The sequence below is a fragment of the Gopherus evgoodei genome, chromosome 10 (genome assembly GCF_007399415.2).
Source record: "Gopherus evgoodei ecotype Sinaloan lineage chromosome 10, rGopEvg1_v1.p, whole genome shotgun sequence".
Classification (NCBI taxonomy): Eukaryota; Metazoa; Chordata; order Testudines; family Testudinidae; genus Gopherus; species Gopherus evgoodei.
The window spans coordinates 4,971,367-4,999,055 of record NC_044331.1 but is presented as its reverse complement, the minus strand read 5'-3'; the positions used below and the strand labels follow the sequence as shown (position 1 = coordinate 4,999,055).

The 27,689-nt window shown below is 41.5% G+C and overlaps 1 protein-coding gene across 9 annotated transcripts in view; it reads left to right on the top strand.

The window, feature by feature from the left end:
* The window catches only part of IQCH (IQ motif containing H), a 109,526-nt gene that overhangs the window by 47,189 nt on the left and 34,648 nt on the right, over positions 1-27,689 (top strand). For all 9 annotated transcript variants that reach the window (XR_004002367.1, XM_030578082.1, XM_030578083.1 and 6 more), the window contains 3 exons: positions 4,531-4,722; positions 25,388-25,508; positions 27,130-27,416. Coding sequence is in view for 8 of the 9 variants with exons in the window: in XM_030578082.1 (XP_030433942.1) it covers positions 4,531-4,722; positions 25,388-25,508; positions 27,130-27,416 (600 nt within the window). In the remaining variant the exon portion in view is untranslated. The remainder of the gene's footprint in view (positions 1-4,530; positions 4,723-25,387; positions 25,509-27,129; positions 27,417-27,689) is intronic.

Sequence of the window (27,689 nt, the reverse complement as noted above, 5' to 3'; positions counted from 1 at the left end):
TTTCCTTTTTCCTGTGTTATGGAGCACTAACTTGTTGCATCCTGTCTCAAATTAGCTTGTAAGCTCTTCCGGGGAGAAACTCTCTGCTGATGTATTTGTTCAGCGCCCAACATGGTATCTAGGTACTACCCCAAAACAAACAATAATCATGTCTTTGGTTACAATAAATTCCTGCCAACAAGACGTAATTGAGAGAGGGAGTCCTTGGCTCCTCCGTCATAAACAGTATCCACCGGGAATTTCTTTGGTCAGGAGAGGTACAGAACCTGGCTTCTAATTGTGTTGAAAATCTTGTTCCTCTCCCTTTTATGTTCTCCCTTCTGTATCTGTGCTCTGGCTTCTTAGCATCATTTTGCTTCTGATGGGTCCTGATCTAGCTGTGAGCTGAGAGCAGTTCAGTCTCCACTCTGTGGCTGCTCATAGGAAGACCTTCCTGCTCACCATAGGTTATATTCTCTTTTGTTGATTTATGTGTATAGCCAGCTGGTTTTGACTGCCCTTGCAGTTCGTATTAAAAATGTTCAAGAGGCCAAATAACCAAGCTCAGCCAGTTTATTGTCTATAGACAAACAATATGGTATAGGAAATAAAGAGCTAATACGTCACCAGTCCTTCCAGGAAGTGGGTTCTCGCAATGTGTTCAGTTCACCTTCCACAAAAGGTTTGCCTCCCAAAAATACACCACTAGAAATACCTTTATTTTAATGGGGTTGTTTACAAGCTAAAACCCTCTGTATGCCCTCTAAGATTCCACCCACCAATTTCAACTTATTTTTCTGGTTCCATGGTGCATCCCTCTTGGGTTTTCGAAGACAGCATTCCAAACTAGTTGGGCCACAGAGGCACTCCCTACCTGTACCATGGTAGAACACTTACATATCTTGTTCCCTCTCTCCGTGTGCCAAATGCTGACTTGTATTGTTACAAGGTATTGTGGGATACTTAGCATAAGAGAACAAGAGTAGGAGTAGTATAATTCAGCTTGATTACTCAAATTTTCTTCAATATACCTTAATAATACCACGCGCATAATACGTATTACCATGGTGTATGCTGCATCTAACTTATATGTATTGGCAAACAGGTCCCCACTTGTGGCTTTGGTAATTGTATCAGGATAACACCTTTGCCAAATTAATATATGAAGCAGAAGTGAGGGCATTCATGGGAGTTTTATACTGTTTTAGCAAACTGCATAAGTGACAGCATGTAATTAATACAATTAAAACTAACATTCCCTGTAATACAACCAAAAGTTTTAAGTGCAACTTCTATCCAAGTATGCAAAATTATTATTTCCACCATCATGGATAATTTATCTAGTTGAGGTACTTATTCTTCTTTGCGCATGTCATTGATAATCTGGATAATCTTTTTTTTCAGTACAGTAATGTTTTTAAATTTAAAGTTAGTGGTTTAATATCTATGTTTAAAACTGGTGTGTATTTCTTTAATTTCATCCTGGTGCTGGAGCTTACTGAGAGTCATGGATTCTTTTTGAAAAACTGGAAAAGGCATAATTAGTGTGACCTATAATGCTACATTTATGAGAAATAAAGCAGAAATTTGGAGTAGTGACATTACCAATGAAGTCTTCATACATAAATGTTTTGTAATTAGTCACATCCCTGTTACAGGTGACCCTTACAGCTGGTCATCACCATTTGGTGATCATCACAAGGCAGGAGACAGAAGTGGCTAGCTTTTTCGACACAATAAACTGGTACAGGCCAGCGTGGCTGTGTAATGGAATTGTGATGTCAAAAACATCACATCTGCCAACATATCAATATCCTTTAGTGGAACAACAAGCCGTGTGCAGTGCCCTCCAGATTTGTGTTGCTGAGTGATACACAGTAGCTGAGGTAGACCTAAGCATTCCTTGAAGTTGCTGTCTTCCAGATAACCTGCTGAATGGCTAGAAGCCAATTGATCAACTATTACAGTGTCAGGATCCATTATCAGAAACGATACCTTAAAAGAAATAGACGTGGAACCCACCACTGAGCACAATTATTTGAATAACATGTACCTTGATTAAGAGGCAGTGTCACTGACCCCAAATTATGAATTGTGCTAAATGGAATTGTTATGATTGTTGCCAATACACTGCAATCTCTGTTGTACACTGACGATAATACCATTTGGCTAATTGCTCATCATTAATAAGATTAGGCAATTTCCCTTTTTCAGTATTCCCTAATGAAATAGTTATAGTAGTTAACACACATCTCCCATAAGCAGTGCAAATTTATTTCTCTACCTATATGATTTTCCCTCGCTTTTTCATTGTTTTCTAAGATGAATTAATTAATTTTTACCTGTGTTTGGTTAAACAGCTTAGTATTGTCATGTATATTGTACACCATTTATCATTCCCCAGTAGCCATGAATTATGGGTTTAGAAACGATGTCTGCTGATGCTCAAAATAGTTAATGCGCCTTTTTATATTTTTCCAATCTGCCCTGTTCCAAATGGACATCCCAGATCCAAATACCTCTGAAACAGAACCACAATTCCATCTAAACTTTGGAGTCACCTCCTTTGAAAGATACCAGACTGCAGAACAGTTTCCTGCCTGGTTATTAGGCCTTGTGAATATTCATGATGTGATACCATCGTATCAACTAACAAAGAAGTATGCAAATTTTATCTCTTTTATGCAATAGTCAGCTAGTTTCCCTTGTTCACATGGGTTTTTCACACAGCAACAGGCAAACAAATTAAAATCTGTGAATCTGTGATTAGGAAAAAGAAAACATTTTTGCAAGAGGAAAATGTGATTATGAAACTGCAGAATCCAGCAAGATGTCTTAACAGCAGGTGGGGTACCTGAAATTGCGCATACCTCATTTTTTAAATTGACTAGATTTCAAGTTAGTGGTATCCCTTTAACAGCAGCATGCTTAGCCATAGATCCTTTTATACAATTTTCTGATTGCACACTTCTTTCAGTATCATTGTGGATTTTTTTTTTCATGGAATTTGGATGAATTTCAGGGTAGCTTTGAGTGTTCATCAGATTCTGGAAGAAAATACTTTACCTCATCAAGAAAATCATCTTGTTTCTACTGTGTTTTGAAATTTGCAGCATTCATCCAGCTGGTAATGTCAGCATGTTGTATTTGTGAATGGCAATAATCAATAGCTTCTCTCTTTTTACTGATGTGCATCATAAACCTGAAAATAGTGAAGATGTTATCATTCTTAGGCATTCTTGCTGGCTAGCAAAAGGCTTTTTGCATTCCTTTTCTTTTTACAAATACCTTTAACACTGAAAATAATAGCAGCTAAAAAAATATATTACAACTTCCATACTGTTGATAAAATAAATATATGTTCAATGATGTGAAAAATAATACATTAGACTCCTAAATTAGTTCAATTTAAGTAATTAATTTATATAAAATTGCCTACCCAACACCCCAATGTGCTTATTAGTTCCTCTTTTGATCCATGCTGCAACATTTCAGAAATTCTCCTTCTGTTGTTTGCTCCTATGAAATATTGACATCTTAGGTTAAATAATAAATGAAAGGTGACACTATGTTAAAGCACAGTTCAATTTTCACTTAAAGATAGCACATAATTCTTTCCATTGGTTCAGTCTTAACAATACTATTGATTGTTTTCATTACTGTAGGGGAGTCATCAACAGAAACTCATTCATAGGGTTCTCAAAAGCAACAAATAATAGGATTTGGAGCAAACAGATGATAATTCTGTTTGTGGTCGAAGTCCAAAAAATATATACAACTTGGAGTTCAAAAGATTACCATGTAAAAATACCTTCTAGTCAATGCAGCACAAGATCTGTCTAACACTTTTCCAGGGTCCAATGGCATTTACTGTTTCTAAACAGCTAATTATATTCTGCTCCCCAGCTAGTTTTACAAGAAAGCCATTTAAAACTGGGTATGCATATAGATAAATAATTAGAATCACTTTAATAAAGTCTATCTTCATAAATTTATAACGGTATAATTCACTCTGCAGCAAGAACGTATCACAGATGTTTGCCTGGTATTAGAATCTGACTGTAGGAAGAGGTTTTAAAGAGAGGATTTTGGAAATAGTCTAGTGTTGCCATCAGCTACCGTTTCGGCGAGACATCCTGAGAAGTACTGAACATTCAAAACTAATAGCCCCGGTCCAGCAATGAGCTCCACGTAGGCAGACTCTGCACTGGCACAGAGCCCCAGTGGCCTTTCAGTGGGTCTGCATGGGGGCAAAGTCTGTTCAGGTGGATCCAATTGCAGAATTGTGGCCATAGGATCCTGAACAAAAAGAGTTCGGGTGAGCTTTACATAAGCATCCAAGCTACTAATCACCAGTATCTCTGCTTTTTTGGGAGGAAGGAGGATTGGTGAGTATTGGTAAAACTGGTTTGAACCTGAAGCTTGAAACCCTAATTATAAGTCTGTTTTAAAACATTTTAAATAAAAATATACAAGCACCTTAATGATGTCCTAAGTCAGAATGTTTTTGAAGCCATTCCTTTTGTCTTTATGCCACTGTTTCATCCATAGATGCTTGAAGTTCTGAGTCAGCTGATCATAGATAACCTGGAAGTGAGACGTTGGTTGTTTAAGGTGGACAATGAATTTGGAGGAAATGGCACTGCATATTGTGACATTGCCAGGCACCTGAAATGCTTCCATTGGACCCAGAAGGAATGTCAGAGATATAACACCGAGATGTGGCGGAAGAAATGGGCACACGTAAGTTAATGAGAAGCTGGGTATCTTATTCTCTGGGACTGTTTGTTCTGTTTTATGTTGAATACGTCTGTAGGGAAGGGGTCATGCTCACTAAAGCAAGCACATTGTCATGCACCCCCTTGCATGGAATTTTTGCTTGGTTGGGGAAAATTTAGCTCCCTTTGGAGTTTCCAAAGGAGTTCTCCAGGCGGAGGTGGCTGGGGGGATTTCCTGGATTAATGTGTACCCAGCTCCTGCAGACATGCCCCTGGCTTGCTCTGGCCTCTTAAATTAACACCTCAACTTTATAAGAAATGGAACTTTATCTTGTGGAATTATTTGGATAGAAAGTTTTTTATAATATTTTATTCACATATAATAATAATAATAATAATAATAGTACCTTCTCTTCTATAGCACTTTTCATCCCTAGACCTCAATGCACTTTACAAAGGAGGTAGCATCATTATCCTCATTTTACAGATGGGGAAACTGAGGCACAGGACGGTTAAACGATGTCACTCAGCAGAGTGTTAAACCAAAGAGTGTTATTTATGTAAATCATTTATAAATACATGTCCTGGTTCAACAGGATGAACACTAGAACCTCTCGTACTGAGGTTTGATTTTTAGTGGTGCTGAGTATTTACAATCAACTTCAGAGGGAGCTGTGGATGATCGGTGTCTCTGATCAGAAGTGTGTATCTGTTTTATCTAGTAGAAAAACCACCTGGCTTTACATTCGTAAACATGAACATGAGCAAATGTCACCATGCTTCAGTGTTATTTGTCTGTATGCTGGTGGGTGTTGCTATACTGCAAGTAGTGTGCTCTAACAGAGCATGTATTACTCTCCCCAGCTTGTGCATAAATGAGGTGTTGCAAAGGTTTTTAATTCTGTTGTTGCCTTTTGGAAATTAATTCAGCTCCTAGTATTATAAATTTCTCTCCACTGAAGACTTGCTTGAGTGAACAGTTGTTTGGGCCACATTCATCTCTGATGTAACTATTGACTTAAACATAAAAGTGAAAAGGAAGTATTAGCAGGGATTAATTTGGTCCATTGTGTTTAATGGCAAGCTGGGAAGTTCACTAAACCATTGTAAGAGAACATGATTTAAATAAAACAGTTAAGCGGAAACTGAAGAGAGGAGCAAATAAACCATTGTAAGAGAACATGATTTAAATAAAACAGTTAAGCGGAAACTGAAGAGAGGAGCAAATAAAATCCTTAGCTCAATAACTATGGGAGTGAACACAAAATAAAGGGAATTTCTGTTGTTAAAACTTCACTTTTCTGATCATACTCTGTCTTCTCTATTGATGTGCTGAATTCAGTAGATAACTGGGGCAGTGGCTTCTGATTTGCACAAAGTTTGGGTGGCTACAAAAATGATGGACAGCCACAAATACACAAACAAAATGATATAAACGTTATGACCTTCCAGCCTTCATTAGTGCACTTTTTAAACAATGTACAAGTTTGTTCTTTACAAATTGATGGACTGAATTCATTGGATCCAGTTCATTCAGAATTTGAATTCTGATGCAAATTGATTAATTTTAGTTAAAGGTCTGTGAATATTTAAATAAGTATTTGATATTTAAGTCTGTAGTGCCAAATTTATTCCCATTAAATTCAGAAGAGTTGTATCACGGAAATATATACCCCATCGTCCTATTTTAAATAAAGAAATATTTACAGCAGTTCAGCTTTTTTAATTCAATCAAGAATAGTTTTAGAAAGTGTAACATTTGATTGAATTGCATAGTATAATATATTTCAAATTGTGCTGGTTAAACTTATTTTGAATTTGGATAATTACAAAGTAATAGTGCTTTGTCATATGAAACTTTCTGTGCAAACATTAAGGGCTAGATTCTCCAGACCTCTAAGGCTCCCTTACTCTGCATAAGTATGACCAGTGAAAAGTGGACTTAAAACAGCCAGCGATGGCCAGTGGAGAATATTGCCTGTGCCAGGCAGCTCTCTGCTTGCATAAAGCTGTCAGAGGTAGTATACTGATCTTCTGTGCCAGCTGCCCATGTGGGAGGGGAAGAAGGCACTGCAGAGCACAGCTGCACTACATCTGCTCCTCCACTGGTGTAAGTTCCTTGAGAGTCCTTGCACCAGTGGCTTAAGTCACTCCCTCAGGGCCTGATGGCTCAGAAACAGGGAGTTATAACTGGTTTCCTTATGGTTCCCCTACTTCTGCTGCATTTAGGTGGAGTCCAGACGCAGACAAGAACATGCTCCTTAAAAACTCCTACAACATAAATGCTTACCAGAAGTTGAAAAACATATATAAGGCATGGTACACTTGATATTATTTTCTACAAGCATGTCAGCAGGAAAACTTCTCTAAATCCAGGCCAGTATTTCAGGGGGCGTAGGTGAAAGAACAAAACACATTGCCATTTAGAGCATCTTGTCCAGAAATGAGAGTTGACATTTTCTGCCTTCTGAGTGGAGCTCTATTTTGTAAGCACGGCGACCTTTCTTATATATAATGAACTGCAATCTCCACTACGTATTACCATTGAGAGTAGAGGATTAAAATTATCCTTTGTTACAGAGTACCATCGTAATGATACACATTTAGACATCAAAGCATTAGTTTATGGGCACAGGCATGCTTTAATGTCCGATTGCAGTATGTAGACCTGTTTCTTTCGATAATGAAGACATTGTGTCATTGGCCTAGGCTGCCACATACAAAACATATGTTGGCAGGTTATTAAAAAATTCAGCTTCTTGATGAAAGACTATCCTGCAGGCTAAGAGTATAGAGAAAAGACTCTCCATTCTGGTAGAATTATTAGAAATGAGAATATGACTGTAAGCACTAAATTATGTTAATACTTACAAATAGCATCATTTGCATAGCAGTTTATGACACGATACCAAGATTTTCCTCATTGGTATGTAGTAGGCAACAGATTAAAAATAATGTAGTTTGTGAGTTTGAACTGTATAAGAATCTATTCCATCTAAAACAGGGTGATTTTAGATTCCTCATTTCAGGCATAACATTGGGCAAACTAAAATGCATGACAAGATTAGTAATGTATTCTATCCTGTTAAATTAATGTAGAGTCTGAGTTATCTGAGAGATTACTTTGCAGCTGCAATTGGGGTGAAATCTGAGTATGTTAACATTGACTGCAGTGGACGCACTTATGGACCAAGGCACCAGTCAGTGTGAGCAAGGGTATCAGTGTCTGACCCTTGTACGATCAGATAGTGCTGAAAAGCCTCAGCACCTCAGTGGCATTTTCCAGTTTATATTTTGCAATGTAAACGACTCTGGGGAAAAGCAAAATGTTGTTGTCTAGCTAAAATCTGTGAAGCTTATCTATATCACACGTGTCCTACCTGGGATCCTTTTCTACCTGTACACTATCACTTTCCACCCTTATTTAGGTATTGTCTTCAAACGATAGTGAGAGTCCATTTATAAACAAGAGCCTGTGCCTATTCCCACTGAAGGATTGGCCTGAAAGTTTTGGCAACTCCATTAGCAATAGAGAATGTAGTAAGCATTATTGATGATGATTTGTTTTGCATGTGGAGGTACTACTGTAATAGTATTTAGTAATGGATTTTCCAAAGCACCATAGAAGTTAGATGTCTAATTCCCATTAAAAGTAAATGCAAGTTAGGGTCTAACACTCCTAGGTACTTTTGAAAATCCTACCCATATTTCCTGTTGTTTTTTCCACCATCATATGCCATTATTTTTAAAGGGATAAAAGTAAATCACTAGCCTCCTGTCTTTCTTAGTTACTTATTCTGGTAACTGAAAACATGAGACTTTCAGAGTCTGTGCACAGAGGAGGGCTGCAACCTAAGTTCTACTTTTTTGTGTCCAAAAACTTTCTGTGGGTTTGAAATTCACCCTCTCCACTGCTCCCACTGTTACAGAGGTGCACTAGAAACACTGCAATTATATTTGCATTTGTTTTACCCTGCAAAGTACAGTTTATAGCCTAGAATTTATGTGAAAATGAATACATTCCATAACCAGAGCTTGTTTAATGAGGAGCTCCCCCTGGAAGGCTCTGTATAATTCTACCACTAGCTTCAGTGTTACTATTCTGTGAACACTGAAAACCACCCCTTTGTCAAATTTGTATTTGGAGGTCTTTGTTTTATCACTTCTCTAGAGCTAACTCCTTACATTTATGTCTTCAATGGAACACAAAGCACTCATTAGAAAATGGGTTGAAAATGGTTGGCTGGAGTTGGAGACAGCTGTTACACAGTAGAGACTGAAAAGAGCAGAGGTGGCCAGGTGAGGGTGCTCAGAGCAGCTCAATGCTGCAGGAGAAGGTAGGAAAACTTTAGCGGTTCCCTGACTTCTCCAGCTGATGTACTTGCTGTGGCTCACCCAGGGCTGTCCTTACCATGAGGCGAACTGAGGAGGCAGCCTCAGGTGCCAGACTGTGGAGGGCACCACTAGGACCCAGAGTGTAGAAAATTGTGTCTGGTGCTGGTGCCTATGTATTCTCTCTCTGCTCTAGATGCACAGAGATGGTGGAGTGCTGTGCTGGAGTAACACAAGAGATATAACAGGCAGCCCGGAGAAAAGGTGGGAGGGAATAACAGAAAGCAGCAGGAGCTGCAGGGAGAGAGAGGAGGAGGAGCCTCTTATGTACCTTTCTAGCACGCCCAGGAGCCTGGACTGATTAACACCAGCTTCTCAGGGAGCTTCCTGTTTCCTGCTGCTTCCCTGAACCCACTTGAGGAGAACAGGCAGTCAGCTGAAGTAGTAGGAGCCAGCCAGGCCCTTAAGATGCTGATATCTTCCCTCACTCAGGCCCTGCTACCACCCTGCTTATTTGTTCCCTTCAACTGAGTGTTGAGAGCCACTATAGCTGGCACAGAACAGCAGTCATGAGTGAAAGAAGAAAACGCCTTTCTGGGGCAGCATTCAGAAAAAGAAAGAAAGCAAAGGAAGCTTTTCTGTCTAAGCAGGGAGCTCTGCTGAGATACATAGACACAAATGTTCACATTGAGCCTTCCGGCCCCAGTGAGGATGTGAGTGGTGAGGAGATACCTGATCTTCCAGTTAGTCAGAGTGCAGGTGACCTGGCAGCTACTGCAGCATCCATATCTCCATCGCAAATGGATGTAGCCATGCACATTCCTGAAGAAAAGTGTAGATCAGACAAGAGTGTGGTGGAGGTGCAAGAAACAGCTGCTGCTGAGTTTAGTTCCTTAAATCTAGATGATCCAGGACTGTGGACCCACTTGAGCAGTATCCTGAGGGACTTCCTTGTACTGCATGGGCCGCAGCAAGTGAAAAACCTCATGTTCCCCAAAGACAATGAAAATAGAAGTTTCCATCCAACACGTTACTGGCATGAAATCCCCAATGGTGACAAAATGGAGAGGCCATGTCTTATGTACTCAAAAACCCAGAATGGTGCATACTGTTTTTGTTTTAAACTCATCCAGTCTAATGTTCCAGCCACATTGGGTTCTACAGGAACAAAGGATTGGAAAAATCTGGCTAGAAACCTGGATGCCACGAGAAGACAGCAAATCACCAGAGAGCATTCAATGGGTGGAAAGAGCTTGAGATGAGACTAAGGTGAAAGGCCACCATAGATGATCAGCCTCAAGAGCAGATTGCATCAGAGTCTCTTTACTGGCAAAATGTCCTGAAAAGGCTCATTGCCATTGTGAGAATGCTTGCTACCCAAAACCTGGCACTGCGTGGCACTTAAGATTGGCCCTATGTGCCAAACAGTGGAAACTTCCTTAAAATTGTGGAGCTGATGGCTGGGTTTGATGCTGTACTCCAGGAGCATCTGAGAAGAGTCACACTCAAGAAATGTACACACACAACTATCTTGGAAAAACAATTCAAAATGAGATCATACAGTTACTGGCAACAAAAGTCAAACAGAAGATTGTGGCAGATCTGAAGTCAGCAAGATATTACTCTGATATTCTGGACTGCACACCTGTCATCAGCCATATGGAACAAATGACTTGAATGGTGCGTTTTGTAACAACAACAGAACCTAGTGAAAATGTCCCTGCAATGGTGATTGTCAGAGAGCATTTTCTAGAATTTATTGACATTGATGATACTACAGGAGCTGATATGACAAATGTGCTTCTTAAAAAGCTGGAAGATACGGGAATTGCGATAGCTGACACGAGAGGTCAGGGCTACGATAATGGCGCCAACATGAGAGGAGAGAACAGAGGAAGTGCAGACACGGATCCGAGAGTTAAATCCTCAAGATTTTTTTTGTCCCGTGCAGGTCTCATTCATTGAACTTGGTGGTCAGTGATGCAGCTTCAGCTTCTAGTGAGGCTGCTGAAGTTTTTTATGTATTTCAAAGCAGCTATGTATTTTTCTCTGCAACGACTATCAATGGCAAATTTTGAAGCAATGTCTGGGAACATCCTCTCTGACACTAAAACCACTGAGTGCTACACGATGGGAAAGTCGAGTGGAGGTGATAAAGCCTATCAAACACCAAATTGGGAAGATAGATGATGCCATAGTTGCCATTATGAAGACTAATGCTATGATAGGAACTGTTCATGAGAGAACACTGGCAGAGGGAAATGGAATCACCGGAAACATACATAACTTCAAATTTCTGTGTGGCTTAGTGTTGTGGCATGACATACTGATTGAAATAAATGTTATAAGCAAGAGACTTGAAGGTGTTGACCTTGATATGTCTGGAGCAATGGAACAATTGGACAAAGCAAAGTCATACCAACAGTCTTACTGGTCAGATGAGGGATTTCAAAACGTTCTGAAGATTGCACAGAAGTTGGCAGAGGAACTTCACACAGAAACTATTTTCCCACCCATTCAAGAATACAAGAGTCACCAGAGAAGACATTTTGATTACGAGGCACGGGATAATCCCATAAGATACCCCAAACAACAATTCAAAGTTGAATTCTTTAACCAGGTGCTAGATTGTGCAATATGGTCAGTTGAAGAATGTTTCATGCAGCTAAAGGAACACAGCAGTATATTTGGGATGTTGTTTGATATTCCAAAACTCCTCACTATACCTGAAGAAGACCTACACCAGCAATGCAGGGCACTAGAGACAGTGTTGACACATGATGACATGCGTGATATTGATGCGAGTGATTTAGGTGATGAACTGAAAGCCCTTTCAAGATAGATTTCAGCAGGATCAACTCCAAAGGCTGTTCTGGAATATATGTGCACAAATAAGATGACCACCCTCTTTCCAAATGTTTTTGTTGCTCTGCGCATAATTCTAACACTTCCTGTAACAGTTGCCAGTGGAGAACGCAGCTTCTCCAAGCTGAAGTTAATAAAAACACATCTACGCTCCTCACTGACACAGGAGAGGCTGGTTGGCCTTGCAACCATCTCAATAGAGCATGAGCTGGCCCAGACTGTGGACCTTCAGGAAGCAGTTCAAATCTTTGCAACCAAGAAGACATGGAAAGCACCACTTTGGTTATTCAAACAGATAAAAATGCCAGTGTTTACTATGCAGACAAGAAAAGTTATATTTGCTGTTCAGGCATTTGAAAGTTAAGTGTTACTTAAAATTTTTAACAGGGCATTTTAAGTTGTTAGTTCTTCTTTATTAGGGTAGGTAGCAGAGCAGTACCATGAGAGGAGTAGAACAAGAAGAAGGCAGAATTGAGACCTTTCAAAGTTTTGGCCCAGGCTCCCTGCCCAGGTGCCAAAATGTTGTGGGCTGGCCCTGGGCTCACCAGAATGGAATCCAGTGTTGTTAGCCAAAACAGGAGTGCAGCAGTGGAATTCTTCTGCAGAATCTAGTAAACCCCCAATACCTGGGGGCAGTAGCCTGGGAGAGTGTTCTGACTGGTGTCAGAAGTTGGCAATCCACTAGGCTCTGCAAGATACCAAAACCAAAAGGCTGTGTTGTTGTGAGACTGGCCTGTTGGAAGGCTCCGAGTGTAGAAAAAGGCATTCTCTAGAAATGCACAGTATTTGATCTTAGTGGTCTTCTCTCTCATCTTAATTTTTGGTTAATTAGATGGGCTGAATCTCTGACTCCTGTTTTGGGAGAAAAGTGAAACAGCCTCTAAGATGAGATAGGAAGCAGGGTGTTCTGGAGCCTGCCCACTCAGGATTCTCACTCTAAAAAGCACACAGACTAGGGAATGGTGTGCTGCAAAGGTGTCACTTGAAGGGCTGTTGCCTAACAAACATACAGAAAATACCAAATGGCTGTCACAGTTACAAGCCAACTGCACTTCTGCCCCCTCCTGGTTTCTTTGAGTGCACCTCCTCTCAAGCCAACACCTCTCTCTAGGGGGTAGAATCACACGATTTTCCCCCTCTCAGGCCCTGGGCTTCATTTCCCTGTGATCAACCATCATTATCCCAGCAGGTCTGGTTTATCTTTAGTGACTTCAGTTCTGTTCCCTTTCTGTTTGTTCTTCCAACAGCTCCCATTGAATTAAAAGTAATAAAGGTATATGGTAAACATTCCATTACCCCAGTATAAGTCTATCTCAATAACAAGGTTACATTTCAGTATTCATAGATTGTTGCATCACAGCTCCATATCTGCCACAGTGACTCAGACTTGAATTGAGTTTAAGGGGCGTAAGGTGACAGAAAGTTTTAAACATAAGGAACCCTAGGTTGGGGACAGAGAAAGGGATGAGTGCAGGAGATGTAGAAGAAGAGAGAAGTGAAGGTGGCATAGAGAAAAGCAAACTGAATGTGGCAGCAGAGGAAGAGAAGGTTCAACATTACAATTGGCCAGTAGCAACAGAGCCATTAGAAAGCTCAGTCGTACATCTGTTGTTGAAAGAAAAAGGCTAACACACAATGTATCGTTCTATTTAAGTTTCACAGTTTTTTAAATCGCCGTTTCTAACTATATCACTGTAATTTTGTCATTATTATTTGTGTTACTGCTGCACCTAGGAGCCCTAGTCATGGACCAGAACACCAAACAAAGACATCTACATCCTGGTTAACTCACTAAAATTAGTGATAGAGATTTAAAATCTTTTCAGAGACAGATAAAGCACAGAGAACTCAAATTTCCATCAGTATTGACTAAATATTTTAATGCTCGTGTTAGGATTTGAGATTGATAACCATTGGAAAATCCTAGTTTCAGATGCCAGAAATAGCCAACTGTTCCCTTAACATTTAACATTATTGATCATTTTTCAAAAATTCCTTAAAAAAAAATTAAATAAATTCAGAGATTATCAGAAAATCAGGAATAGTAGTAAAGAGGTGTATAACTTTTTGCCTAGGGCTCCATAAGGCAAATAAGCCTTATGAACAATTTTCACCACCCTTTGCATCTTTCCAAAAGTAAGGAACTCAAAATAAGCAGCATGTATTTATCAATCAACTCAAAATATAATTACAATACTGCCAAAGCCTTAACTTCAGTGGCATAACATCATGCTTTATAACTAAGCTCTGTTATTCTGTTGCACATGTTAACATTGCTGAATGTGTACTTTCCACTTCCTAAAACTCATAATTATTCTTATCACAACATTTGTTAATCACATGCGGTAACAGATTCTAAAGTAGTTTGGTTCCAGAAATGTTGCCGAGATTGCTGGGGTTCAAAAACAGTTGAGTTGTGTTTGCTGACATACCTACTAAGGTCTGCAGAGAAAATTATTTAAACAAGCCGTCTTTCCTGCTGATTTTATTGATTTCATGTGCAGTTTTTGGTGTGATCATTTTTCTAGCCTGAAGGAGGCCAGAAACACAGATAGTTGCATGGAAAATCCACATACAATATTTTGAAAGGTGTGACAGGCTTTTAAAATTTCTTTTAATTTAATGTGGTGTACAGTAGGATGGTAAAATTGTCTTGGCTAAAGGAACAGATCCCTGCTAGCTTCAAACTGTGCAGTTCAGGGTTGTTTCCTCCCTAACAAATACAGCCAGTGTTCCATCAACAGACTATCTTGAGTAGTTTACATATTTATAATATCTGAGAACGATCTGCAGTGTTCTCATTCAGTCAATTATTATATTTATGTAGCTGCTGCAGTTATGTTTCAGGTGATTCTTAAATCCTAAGTAAATAACAAAGCATGATAATTGTATCCTTTGGTTAAATTAAAACCATGATATCCATTCCTAGGACCTACAATAATCAGATATGCAAGCTGTTGGTTTGTATGTCCTATTGATTTAATATGCTTCTAATCAGTACATAAAGCTATAGGCCTGCAGTGTTAATTTTTCATATGCTTACAAAGTACCCTTTGATTTTCTGTCACGCGTTAATTACAGTGTTTTGCCATTAAATAGGAAGCTTTGTGTAAACTAATTACTAGGTAATCATTGTCTACCGCAAGCGTGCTGTTTGTACCTTTTATTTTATTCTAAAAATGCACAGATCTCGCAGTCTGGAACCACTATACCTTCCAGCCATTAGCTCTCACTAATTCATAGCATTATTGTGTTAAGATTGTAGGAGTTGTAATTGTTGTGGTATCAGTGCTGTTAATTACCGGAGTAAACAGTTGAAATGGTGCCAAGGTCTATTGTACAAGGCAGAGAGAAGGAGGTTTAAATGTTACTTCCACCATCTGGGGACTGGAGTAGAGGCAAATGCTAGAAAACAGCAGTGAGGCAATACCAGAACTTCAGCTCCAGGGTTTTAGGCCATATGGATCTAGAATATTTTGAATCAATTGAATTTAACTGCCAGTTTTTAGCAATAACAGTGTGGAAGGAGAGGATAAAGCAAGAGCACTAAAGAAATCTGAAAATCATTAGTGTTATCACATGCAATAAAACGCCTGTTTGGATTATTTTAAAAATGTTTGTTTTGCTAAAATCCAAAAGGACAAGTCTAAGACTAAAAGAAGTTCAGCCGTGTGTCACTTGTGAAACATGACATAGTTTTTATCATACTGCTCTGTAGGCTGCTTTGAAAAATAGCTCTGCAGTTTACATGGAGTTCTTGTGAATTTACTGAGATTATCCATATGATGCTTTTTAGTATTTTATTTTTTTAATCACACTTTTAAAATTCACATAGATTTTTTTCCCCTGTGGAAGCAGACAAAAAGGATGGCCAATGAAATAAAGCGAATTATGCAGAATTAAAAATATATATATTTTTAAACTTGGAAAATCTAGTGATCTTGAGGAGGCCCGAACTGAGCATGTCTTCAAAGGGGTCTGATATACCAAAAGTGTGCACTCAGATGCTACTCTCATAGGAATTACTGTGGAAGGCTCTGATCCTGCAAACACTTTGCTTGTGAGTGGTTCTATGACTTTAGAATTTTATTTTATTTTTTAAAAAAAGAAAACCTTTGTTGGGGAAAATACTATTAAGAATACATTTTACCATTTTACATGGGTTTATTGGGGAAATTATTTATTTGGGAAATTAGGATCCTATGTTGCAAGAGACTTACATGTCTGCTTCTCTTTAAACACAAAATAGAAATCTTCCAGTCACGTTGGTAAAAAAAAAAAAAAATCCATTGTATAAATTGTCGTAATCGCAATTAAATTATATTTGTGCTGAGTGTAAAGCTGCATGACTATTTGATAAAATCACTTTGCCTCTAAGCTCCTCTTTCTGTCTGATTTTTGGTGGCACTGGATATGGTGGTTTTATATTTAATTTCCTCCCAAATTTTGTTTTCCAAGGTGAAATCTACCAAAAAAAAAAAAAAAAAAAGGTCCCTGTAGCTTGCTGCCCTTACTGATTTAGTATCATTCAGAGGAAATAGAAGGAATCTCTCTTTCTAAACAATCCTGGTTTATTTATGTTTTTATTGGTCTGTTAGCAGATGTTGAAGTAGTTCAGGGCACAATGTAAACGGTGCTTTTAAATAGAGGTATTGTAAGTAGCAAAGTATACAGTGAAGCTGGAGCAATGGGGGTTTTTGGGGCTAGGACAATGTTCTCTGCTTTTTCTGTGTGCATGTAGCTGAATTTAGAATTAAAAGAAGTGCTTGATCTTTATATATTGAAATCCTCAGCGTGCAGAGTGACAGCATGAGCCAGAAGAGAAAACCATGGCCCCATGTGGTGTGAAAAAAGGAACAGCAGTTTAAGTGCTGGAAAGTTGAAAGAGAACTAACCTCCTTGTTCTTGTAGTCAAGGAAAGTGGCTGTTTTGTGCTCTCATATCGAAGCATAGCATATGTGCCTCAGTTTGACAAAAAGCCTCTTGAGTCAAAGCAACCCTGTGTGCTGATCCAAAACGAAGGCCACAATAATGAGGGACGGGCCTCTCAAGAAGCAGTGAGTAGATAATACTGCATAAGTAGAGAATTCTATGTAGTGTTCTCTCCATTCTACTTAATGCAAGTCGAAACCACGGTGAATTGCTTGCCATCCAGCCGAAATGGGCCATTAGCTATCAGGGAAAATTGTCTTTGCTACTTTCAGCAGATGGAGCAAATATTTTACAAAGCAATTTTACATACAAAAAACATTTGTGTTACTTGGTAATGACGGCTGTTTTACATGATGTTACCTTCTCCCAGAACATATTATTTTAGCTCATGGAAGGCAAAATTGGCACTTTTTAATTTTAAAATTTGCAGTTAACAATTAAATGTTCATTCTTAAACCAGCTTTTAAACTTTAAGTAGGTGTGTGGTAGACAGTGTATCACATCCAAAACTGTTTCTGTTTTTTTTCCCCAACCTTTCAAAATGTTTTTGGTCTTTAGCCTCAATTATCACTCTAGGTATCATACACCTGCCTGGACGAGAGAGAATATCCATTCTTTGTCAGTTGCAAACAAGGGAGCACTTACAGTGAGATGGGACAGCAGTCAGGACATAAGGTTTGGACTCTTTCCATGGTTGCCAGTGCTAGTAAGAATACAAAAGTAAATAGGGTTGGACATAATACAAAGGGGGGCAGATCCTCAGCTGGTATTGTCATAGCTCCATTTGTATTGTTCTTCTCGCCCATTTGACTTTTTGCAATGTTAGAGCCATGTTGGTCCCAGGATCTGAGAGATAAGGTAGGAGAGGTAATATCTTTTATTGAACCAGCTTCTGTTGGTAGAAGGTGCAAGCTTTTGAGCTACACAGAGCCCTTCCTTCCTCAGGCCTGAAGAAGAGCTCTGTGTAGTTCCACCCACAGAAGTTGGTACAATAAAAGATATTACGTCTTGGACCTTATCTCTCCCATTCAGCTTTACTTATCTGGGATTTCTTTCTTTGCTCTATTTGCTTCTAAGGCCCACATAGCTTCCATTCACTCTGATTTCATCTATAAGCCCCAGGCCTTTCTCATGCACTCCGCTCCAGAGCGTCTTTCCATCCTGGGTGTCTCTTTCTATTTCTAAACCTATTTCTCTTCTCTTCTCACCAGGCTTCTCTTTGTTGCCTGATCTTTCTCAACTAGATCTGCTACCTGTTCCTTCCAGACACCCCACCTACAGTCCTAACATCATTTCTTGTGGCTACTATTATTGTCACACAGACTTGCAAATTTCTGTTTGCTCTAGGGCCAGGAATATTTTTTGAGAAAAAATAATTCTTATTCGAGTGATTGCTGATGTGTATTCCACTATAGCTGTGCGTGCTCGCCATGTGCACCAGTGCCGAAAGTTTTTCCCTAGCAGTACCTGTATAGGAGTGCCCTAGCCAGGGGCGGCTCCAGGCCCCAGCATGCCAAGTGTATGCTTGGGGCGGCATGCCGCGGGGGACGCTCTGCCAGTCGCTGGGAAGGTGGCAGGCAGGCAGCCTTCGGCGGCATGCCTGCGGAGGGTCTGCTGGTCCCGCAGCTTCAATGGAGCCACAATGCTTGGGGCGGCAAAATGTCTAGAGCTGCCCCTGGCCCTAGCGACCCCTGGAGTGGTGTCTCCATGGTGCGGCATAAGAGGCGCTACACACTCCCCCCACCCTCAGTTCCTTCATGCTGCCAGTGAAGGTGCTTCAGAACTCAACACCATTTCCTGGGGCTACACCCTCCAGTTTACTTCCTCCCCATCCAGCCACCCCCCGACCGCTGTCCCTCCTGGGGAACCCCTCGCACAAGGCTCTGCTCGAACAGGAGGTGGGGCGGCTCCTGGGCCTATGAGCAGTAGAAGCAGTACTGGGGGAGTTCAAAGCCAAGGGGTACTACTCCCGCTATTTCCTTATCCCAAAGGCCAAAGGGGGCTCAGGTCCATCCTGGACCTGCGAGTACATGTGAACCAGTACATGGTGAAGCTCAAGTTCCGCATGGTCTTCCTGGCTTCCATCATCCCCTCCTTGGATCCCAAGGACTGGTACGCTGCCCTCGATCTGCAGAACACGTATTTCCACATTCATATATTCAAGGGGCACAGACGCTTCCCCCATTTCACGGTGGGGCAGGAACACTACCAGTGTATGGTCCGCCCATTTGGCCTGTCCACGGCCCCCAGGGTATTCATGAAATGTATGTCGGTGGTGGCGGCCTACCTCAGGCACCAGGGGAGTTCAGATCTCCCCCTATCTGGATGACTAGTTGGTCAAGGGCAGCTCCCAGTCACAAGTGTGGGATCACATGGCGCGCCCTCTGTCCACGTATACCACTTTGGGCCTGTTGGTAAACAACACCACGTGCGCGTTAGTCCCAGTTCAATGCATAGAGTTTATTGGGGTGGTCCTGGATGCCTCGTCAGCCAGAACCACCCTCCCACCAGACAGGTTCAAGACTCTGAAGGGGCTCATCGACACAGCCTCCAGCTCTTGGGTGACGTATTGGCGTGCACGTATGTGGTGCATCACACCAGACTCAAGATTAGGCCCCTCCAACCCTGATTGGCCTTGGAGTTCTCACAGGCCAGGGACACGATGGACAAAGTCCTCATGGTGTCTGAGCCAGTTATCACCTCCCTACAGTGGTGGTCCTCCCTGAGAAACATGCAGGGCCCCATCGCTGGAACTGGTGTCTTATGCGTTGGACCTGGGATGGGGGGCCCATGTGGGGAACATTCAGACCCAGGGTCTGTGGTCGGCTCAGGATCTGACCCTCCACATGAATGTCAAGGAGCTCAGGGTGGTACGGCTGGCGTGCATGGCCTTCCGCTTGCACCTAGAGGGACGGGTGGTAAGGACCCTCACGGACAACATGGCCTCGATGTTCTACATCAACAGGCAAGGTGGGGCCCAATCCTCTGCCGTGAAGCCCTCAGGTTGTGGGTCTTTTGTATAGCCCATGACATCTACCTACAGGCCTTCCATCTGCCAGGCACCCGGAATGCGCAGCGGATTGCTTGAGCAGGGACTTCTCCTCTCAGCATGAGTGGTCTCTCCACCCAGAGGTGGTGCACAGACTTTTCTTAAGTGTGAGGAACTCCCCAGGTGGACCTGTTCACGACTTGGCAGAAATGTCGCTGTCCCTGGTTCTGCTCCAAGGGGGCACTTGGGCCTAAACCTGGTGTTGGCCCGTCTCACGGGGCCTCTTTGATCTGCTAGCCAGTCTGGGGCCACAGTTGAGATAACAAGAGTAAGTTCTGCTGAGCTATTGTCCAATTGAAATAAAATTGTCATGAAGATCAGAGACGTTTTTAAAAGGTCTGGCTTCATGAGTAAATGTCTGACCTACTGGTCTGAGGCGGTATGATTTTATTTTAATATAATCTCTCCTCCCTGCTATACTTCCTTGTAGTTGGCAGTATTACTTCTCTAGGGGCACACAGTGATGGAGGAACTTCTGCTAGGGACTAGATTATTAAGGGAACTTCAGGTGGGTTTGATCCCAGTTCTACTGAGAAAATTTGAAAAATATGATGGTTTGTGTAGACGGGCCAGACTCACCCCTGCGGCGCCTCCTGCTGGTGACTTCCAGGAATTAGCTCGATTCAGCTCTGGAGCGCCCTCTGCAGGCTGGTGATCCGCCTGTCCTCTGGCCCCCATGTCCCTCTCTGGACCCAGTGCCCCCTGGCAGTAACCCCTTTCTCTCAGGGTCTCCCCTCCCTGGGGAGCCCCTACCCTCTATCCCCACCTTGCCTCAGTATATGGCTACCGCCAGTCATTGTCTAGCCCCACCCCCTGGGGCAGACTGCAGTATCAGCCTACTCATCACTGGCAAGGCGGGTTTGGACCTGCTGCCTTGGCCTACCCCCTGGGCTGCCCTCTGCAATCCCCCAGTACCTATTAGCCCAATGCTAAGCCACAGCCTGGGGCTTTCCAGGCTAGAGCTCCTCAGCTCCTCTGCCTTTCCCCAGCCCTGCTTCACTCAGGTACCTTATGTCCAGCTCCCTGCAGCCAGGCCCATCTTCCTCTATAGCTAGAGAGAGACTGTCTTGGCTTCTGGCTCACAGCCTCTTATAGGGGCCAGCTGGGCCTGATTGGAGCATGGCCACAATTGAGCCTACTTTCCCCAATCAGCCCAGGCTTCTTGCCCCAGCCTAAAGGCTGCTTTCTCCAGCCAGAGCCCCTTCCCAGGGCTGTTTTTAACCCCGTCAGGGCAGGAGCAGGGGTCCACCCTGCTACAGTTTGTTTTAAAGCCACCCCCTTCTCCCTACGAGTTGATTTTTCCTCGTCATTGTCATAGCTGGGAGACAGTATTTCCTTGGCTTCATGTGAAGATGTCCAGCTGTGTGTGGTCTCACAGTCTCCTTCAGAGGTGTCATGTAGAGAACAAGATGTGAGACTTAGCGGTGAAAGCTCTGGAGGTGAAGGGGCGGCTTCTCATCAATACTTTCTGGGTTTGGTTGGCTAAGAAAGACCAAAGCCATTTATTGATCCCTGCAAGTGCTCTAGGAACGTGAACAATATCTCACTAGAGTGCAGCATCAAATGCTGCCAAAAGGCACAGTAGTGTGAAAAAGGATGTTTGATCATCTTCCATGGCTAAGTGGAGACCATTCGCTAGCACCATTCTGTGCTGTGTCATGGTCTAAACCCTTGCTAGCAGGGATCAAGAATATTAGTGGAGATTAAGTATTGCCAGAATTGGCAGTAGTTAGTAAGATCAGTTGTAGCAAGTGATGATTTGTTGAGTATCAGTTTGAACCCTTTGCAGAAATGTCAGTCATCTCTGTGTTATTAAGGGTGCAGAGTGGTTGAGGAGAAGAGCTTAGTGACCTATTTCTAACCTATTTGCAAGGAAAAAGTGAGTATTCAAAAGGGAAAACAGTTATAAAATACTGAGCAAGTGGCTTCATATTCCTTAACATTGTTGTAATGGAAAATGTTAACACAACTCTATCGCATGCCATTAATTGAGATTTGTATTTATACAGATGTGGTACCAGTGTCCCAAATATCACGACACACACTGGAAGGAATTTTGGATTTTTTAAAATCAGTTTATGAAAATCTTTTCAATCCACATCCCACATATCTCTGTGTGTTTTGTTTTTAAAATTGCACCATGCCCAAAGTCATTAGATCTAAATGATCAGGCTCAGTATGATGGAGGTATTGCTGAACCTATTGAGATGTGCAAATTGATTTGTAACTCTGACCTCTCAATGGCATTAATCAGTGAAAAGAAAACTTCTGTCTACTGCATTGTATTTATATTAATTGTATAGGTAACAGTACAGTTGTTTTGAGATGGTTGCCTCGTCTCAAAAAAAGATATATTAGAATTGGAAAAAGTACAGAGAGGGGCAACAAAAATGGTTAGTGGAATAGAACAGCTTCCATATGAGGAGAGATTAAAAAGACTGGGACTGTTCAGCTTAGAAAAGAGACAACAAAAGAGGGATATGATAGAGGTCTATAAAATCATGCATGGTGTGGAGAAAGTGCATAAGGAAGTGTTATTTACCCCTTCACATAAGAACCAGGTTTAAAGCAAACAAAAGGAAGTTCTTCACACAACGCACAGTCAACCTGTGGAACTCATTGCCAGCGGATGTTGTGAAGGCCAAAAGTATAAGTGGTTTCTAAAAAGAATTAGATACGTTCCGGAGGATAGGTCCATCAGTGGCTATTAGACATGTAGTTGTGACACAACCCCATACCTTGGGTATGCTAAAATCCCTGACTGCAAGAAGCTGAGACTGGATGACAGGGAATGGATCACTCAATAAATTGCCCGGTTCAGTTCACTCCATCTGAAGTGTCTGTCAGAAGACAGGATATGGGGCTAGATGGATCATTGGTCTGACCCAGCATGGCCATTCTTATGTAACCATTGGCTCTCTGTTTCTTGGGATAGTTATATTTAAAAGCAAAACACAAGCCCTGATGAACCCAGTTGGTCTTTGTTCTGATGTTTTAATCAGTCTTGAATTCCCTGGTACAGTTCCTGCTTAGATTACTTTGCTTTATGCCACTGTTTGGCTGCGGTTCTGATCTTTGACCTCACAGTTTGGAATAGGAGTAAATCACACCATTAGTGTTTCAGCATCCTGTGGTTGTCTGCTCAGAGGGAGACCTAATCAGCTGCAGTTACCATTGGTATTTTTGATCGTAGAGTAGATGCTCTTAGGAACTCCAGTTTGTATTATAGGCTGGTATGAGAAACTTAAGTTGAAGACCAAAAAGAGTTCTTTCTTATTGGCATTATTGATATGGGTCATTACTTTTAAGAATTAAAGTGCAAGTCTATCGTACAGGGAAAGAGCCATTCTCTCAGACAGGCATGTCCCATGCCTGAACTGGTCAAAACCAAACACCTTGTACTCTGCTCAAAAGTCAGTGGGCAGCCAGTGCAAATCCCTCAGTGTTAATCCAATATTCTCACAGCAAGAAACCTCACTCAGCAAGCAGGCTGCTGCATTGTGTACCAGCTTCAGTTTCCAGATGGATTTAAGGTGTAGAGCTATGCTGAGAGCACTGCAGAGCAGACAGTTCTAGAGGTCACAAAAGCATGGATGACAGTAGCAAGACCAGCATCTGAAACACGTCCCAGCCTCCAAACCAGACACAAATGGAAAAATATAAAATAAAAAACAATCAGTGGAACAACTCAAGGAGTAAAGTACTAGTCAGTGTGGGTGACAGAATGTGGCCCAGGGTTAGGCTGAGGGCCAGCAGTAAGCAATGTCTTTCCAGTAAACTTGCTCTTGTGTTGTGTTTTTTTCACACGAGACCTAGATCACCAGACCTCTGTCTGATGTGGATCCTGGACTGGATACTGCAGAGGCAGGACAAGCTGACAAATGAAACCTCATGTGCCAAATGATGCAGTTGGTTTCACTGGTCCAAAATAACCCAAATCTATTAACCTTCAGGGAACCCTGCAAAACCCATGTTATGCTCAGACATTGGAAGAGCAGCAAACAGGCTGAGAGGTGGTAATTTGGGCAGAGGTTGATGGTATTGTGTTATTTCAGGCTAATCATCTGGGATGGTTTTGGCTGAGGGTGAAATATTGTGCTGCTAAATTTATTTATTTATTGACGATAAGTGTTTTTTAAAAGGTTTGTCAATGGCGCCTAGAACCAGCGATAGACACTTAAAATATATATACTTCTAAGGTCCTTATATCACTCCCTTTGTGTAACATCTGAGCATCTCACAGTTTTTAATGTATTTACCCTCACTACACCCCTGTGGTATAGGGCAGTGCTATTATTTCCATTGTACAGATGGGTCCAGAGGCACAGAGAGACTAAGTGACTTGCTCACAGTTACATAGGAAGCCTCTGGCAGAGCATGGAAACCAGATCTCCCCTATCCCAGGCGGTTGCCCTTAGCCACTGGGCCATACTTCCTCTGCCATTTTTTGTAGATAAATCCACAATTAATAATAATATATATGAATTTAAAAAACCTTTTATGTCACATTGCATGTTATGGACGTAACAGGATTCATTGATTGCTCATGCAGAGTAGCGGTTTTGTTCATATTTATAGAGTGTTAATCACAAAGTTACACTGAGCACCTTCCAATCCCAAAACAAGATCAGGGCTCAGAATGTTGCCAGGATCGGCAGATAAGTGGTCCTCTTCTGGAGCATGGGACATTTTTCATTTCAAGAATATGTAAAATGGAAAGAAAGAGACCCAGGGGAAGCATGAAAATGCTTATGATGCAGCAAGAAAGAGGGGCTCGGGGCTTTAGAGTTAGGGTCCTGGCACTTTACATCCTTGCTCACCTCTGGGCCTCTTGAGCAGCAAAGACAATGGAGTTAGTTTGTGCCAAGATACGTTTGATGGTTTTTGTGGTAATACTGGGAGGAACTGAGGCTATTTTATATCCTATAATATGAAAAATCAAATTCCAACCAAAGGTAGAGAGCCATCAACCAATCCTCTAGTTGGCTTGTCTCACAGATTTGTAGAGATTTACAAGGATACCTCCCATCATGAATACACTTTGTGTGTAATGCTACCAACCTTGCATGGGCTCCCCTAAATTCATGATGACTAAAATGCTGAGTTTTGCCTTGAGTATAGAAGTAAAAGAGTTAGGAAGAGTATTATTGGAAAGCATAGCCATTTTAACACTCTCCGTTTTAAAATACAAATATCGTAGAAGTTATCAACTGTTGATCATGGCTTAGTGATCGATATCAAGGCTTTTATGTCATTTACAATCACAAGGTCATGTTACTGATAAAAGTGATAATAGAATAGATATTGCGCTGAAAACAAATCAGCCTGTCAGAAAAAAAGACTGTTTTGGATAAACGTAAGGAGAAAAATTTAAAAAGCCTGTCTGACTGTGAGTAAACAGTAACCACTTTTTTTTTTGTGCCTGTTGGAGGTCTGGTTTTTAATCACCCCACAAGCAGTTTTCATTTCTGTAGTAAAATTGCTTGTGGTTCTATTTAATTTGTTTCTGCAGGAGCCAGCTTTGGTGAAGATCTCCCAGGAGCTCCCGGGCCTTTTAGCACAGCACGCACAGCCAGTCAATGAGAAACGATTTCCTACATGGGAAAAATTCCTCCAAACATTTCTTAGTCAAGGTAAATAAGCCTGCAAAGTTCCTGTTAAGTATTATAATGGGTAATTATACCATACTGTATACCATTTTCTTGTTAATCTTGGGCTTGTTTAAAAATTTCTTATTTCCGCATTATATTTAACTGTCCATTTAAGAATTATATATAGGCAGTTATTCTATCATTCTTATATCCTACTCGCGTGTTTAACCTGAACCTTGAAGCTACCTCTCCTACACTATTCTGAATGAATAAGGACCAACCGTTTTAATTTTGTGTTAATATATTGGAGCTTATGTTGTCTTTGGCAAAGAAGCTCAGCAGGAAATGTCAGCATGTGGACTTGTGAACTACAAGTAGTTCAGTCCTCTGAGTTATTGGTCAGGAAACCACTGTGGGAGTGTGGTTTTGCCATCCCATTGGACCAAAAGGTGAGTTGCATGTAGCACTAGTTGCCTACTGAGGGGAGGAATTCACAAGGACCATATAACCCCCAAGCCATTCTTCCATCAGGCATGTTTAGCAAGTTTCTGGAGTAAAGTATCCTGCAGTTATATTATAGTTGATACATTCCATGGATTTCATTATCTGTAGAAGAGTCAAGGGTAGATCAGAATTCCCATTTGAAAATGGTTTTGGGAAAAGAGCACCCACTGTCACATTTAGAAACTGTATAAAAACATTATGTGACAAAGTTCCTCCTCTACCTTGGTGGTTCCTGCACTTATTGGCAGATTTGCTCACCTCTGTGATCTTCCCCACAGTCTGGATCAACTCCTCCTGTGTCTGATCAGGAGTTGGGAGGTTTGGGGTGAACCCGGGCCTGCCCTCTACTTCAGGTTCCAGCCCAGGGCCCTGTGGATTGCTACTGTCTATAGTGCCTCTTGTAACAGCTGCATGACAGCTACAACTCCCTGGGCTACTTCCTCATGGCCTCCTTCAAACACCTTTTTTATCCTCACCACAGGACCTTCCTCCTGGTGTCTTATAACGCTTGTACTCCTTAGTCCTCCAGCAGCACAGCCTCTCACGCTCAGCTCCTTGTGCCTCTTGCTCCCAGCTCCTCACACGCACTTCCTCTCCTCTAGCTTCTCCCTGCCTGACTGGAGTGAGCTCCTTTTTAAATCCAGGTGCCCTGATTAGCCTGCCTTGATTGGCTGCAGGTGATCTAATGAGCCTGTCTGCCTTAATTGGTTCTAGCAGGTTCCTGATTACTCGAGTGCAGCCCCTGCTCTGGTCACTCAGGGAACAGAAAACTACTCATCCAGTGACCAGTATATTTGCCCTCTACCAGACTCCTGTACCCCACTGGCCTGGGTCTGTCACAATTATCATTTATCATAGCTGAATCAAATATTATATAATAGGCAACAGGATAACACAGAATGCCAAATAATCTTGTTAATGCTTTCCCTATGAACGGCGATGTAGTGTTGTTTAGAGACCATACACTTCATTTTCCAAGAGATGCACAGGGGTTAGCTACACAGTTCTTACTTTATTTATTTATTTAAGACATTTCTGTGGTAGTCCTCACCATAGTGTCTGAGTGCAGTAGATGTGATTGGTTGAATTCTGTGCGATTCTGAAAATGCTGGAGTTTGAATTCTGTTACAAGTTTAACAAAAAATTCCTTTTTTACCAGGCGGTGTGATAGAAGCCTTTCCACCCTCAGAAAATGTCACCAACCTTACAGTGGATATGCTGATAGAGCCAATGGGAAACATAAAGATAGTTTCATCCGGAGATCAGATCCATGCAGATGGTCCTTTGCAATCATCTGGCACCACTGTTCCACAATGTTCAGTTGATCCAGCAGTTCTTAATTCATTATGTTTAAAAATTGGAGAGGCCTGCAAATCTAGAGGGGTGCTTGGCTACTTCTCAGTTGACCTTGTAACTTTCATCCACCCACAAACAATGGAGCAGCAGGTGAGTTGGACAGAAATACATTACCACATAGTGTACCAGAAATATCTGAAATCCCACAAGGCTCTAGCAGATCATGTTAAAGGCATTAGCTCAGTGAGTTTTTAAATGTAATCAACTTTTCCCCTGCAGACAAATTCTGACATTTCTGTGCTTCCAATTCTCCATCTGTAAAATGGGAATAATACTTCCACCTGGAGCTTTCGTGAGCCTTTGTTCAGTAATATTTGAAAGTGTTTTGAGTTCTTTGGATAGAAACTGCTGTATAAGTGCAAA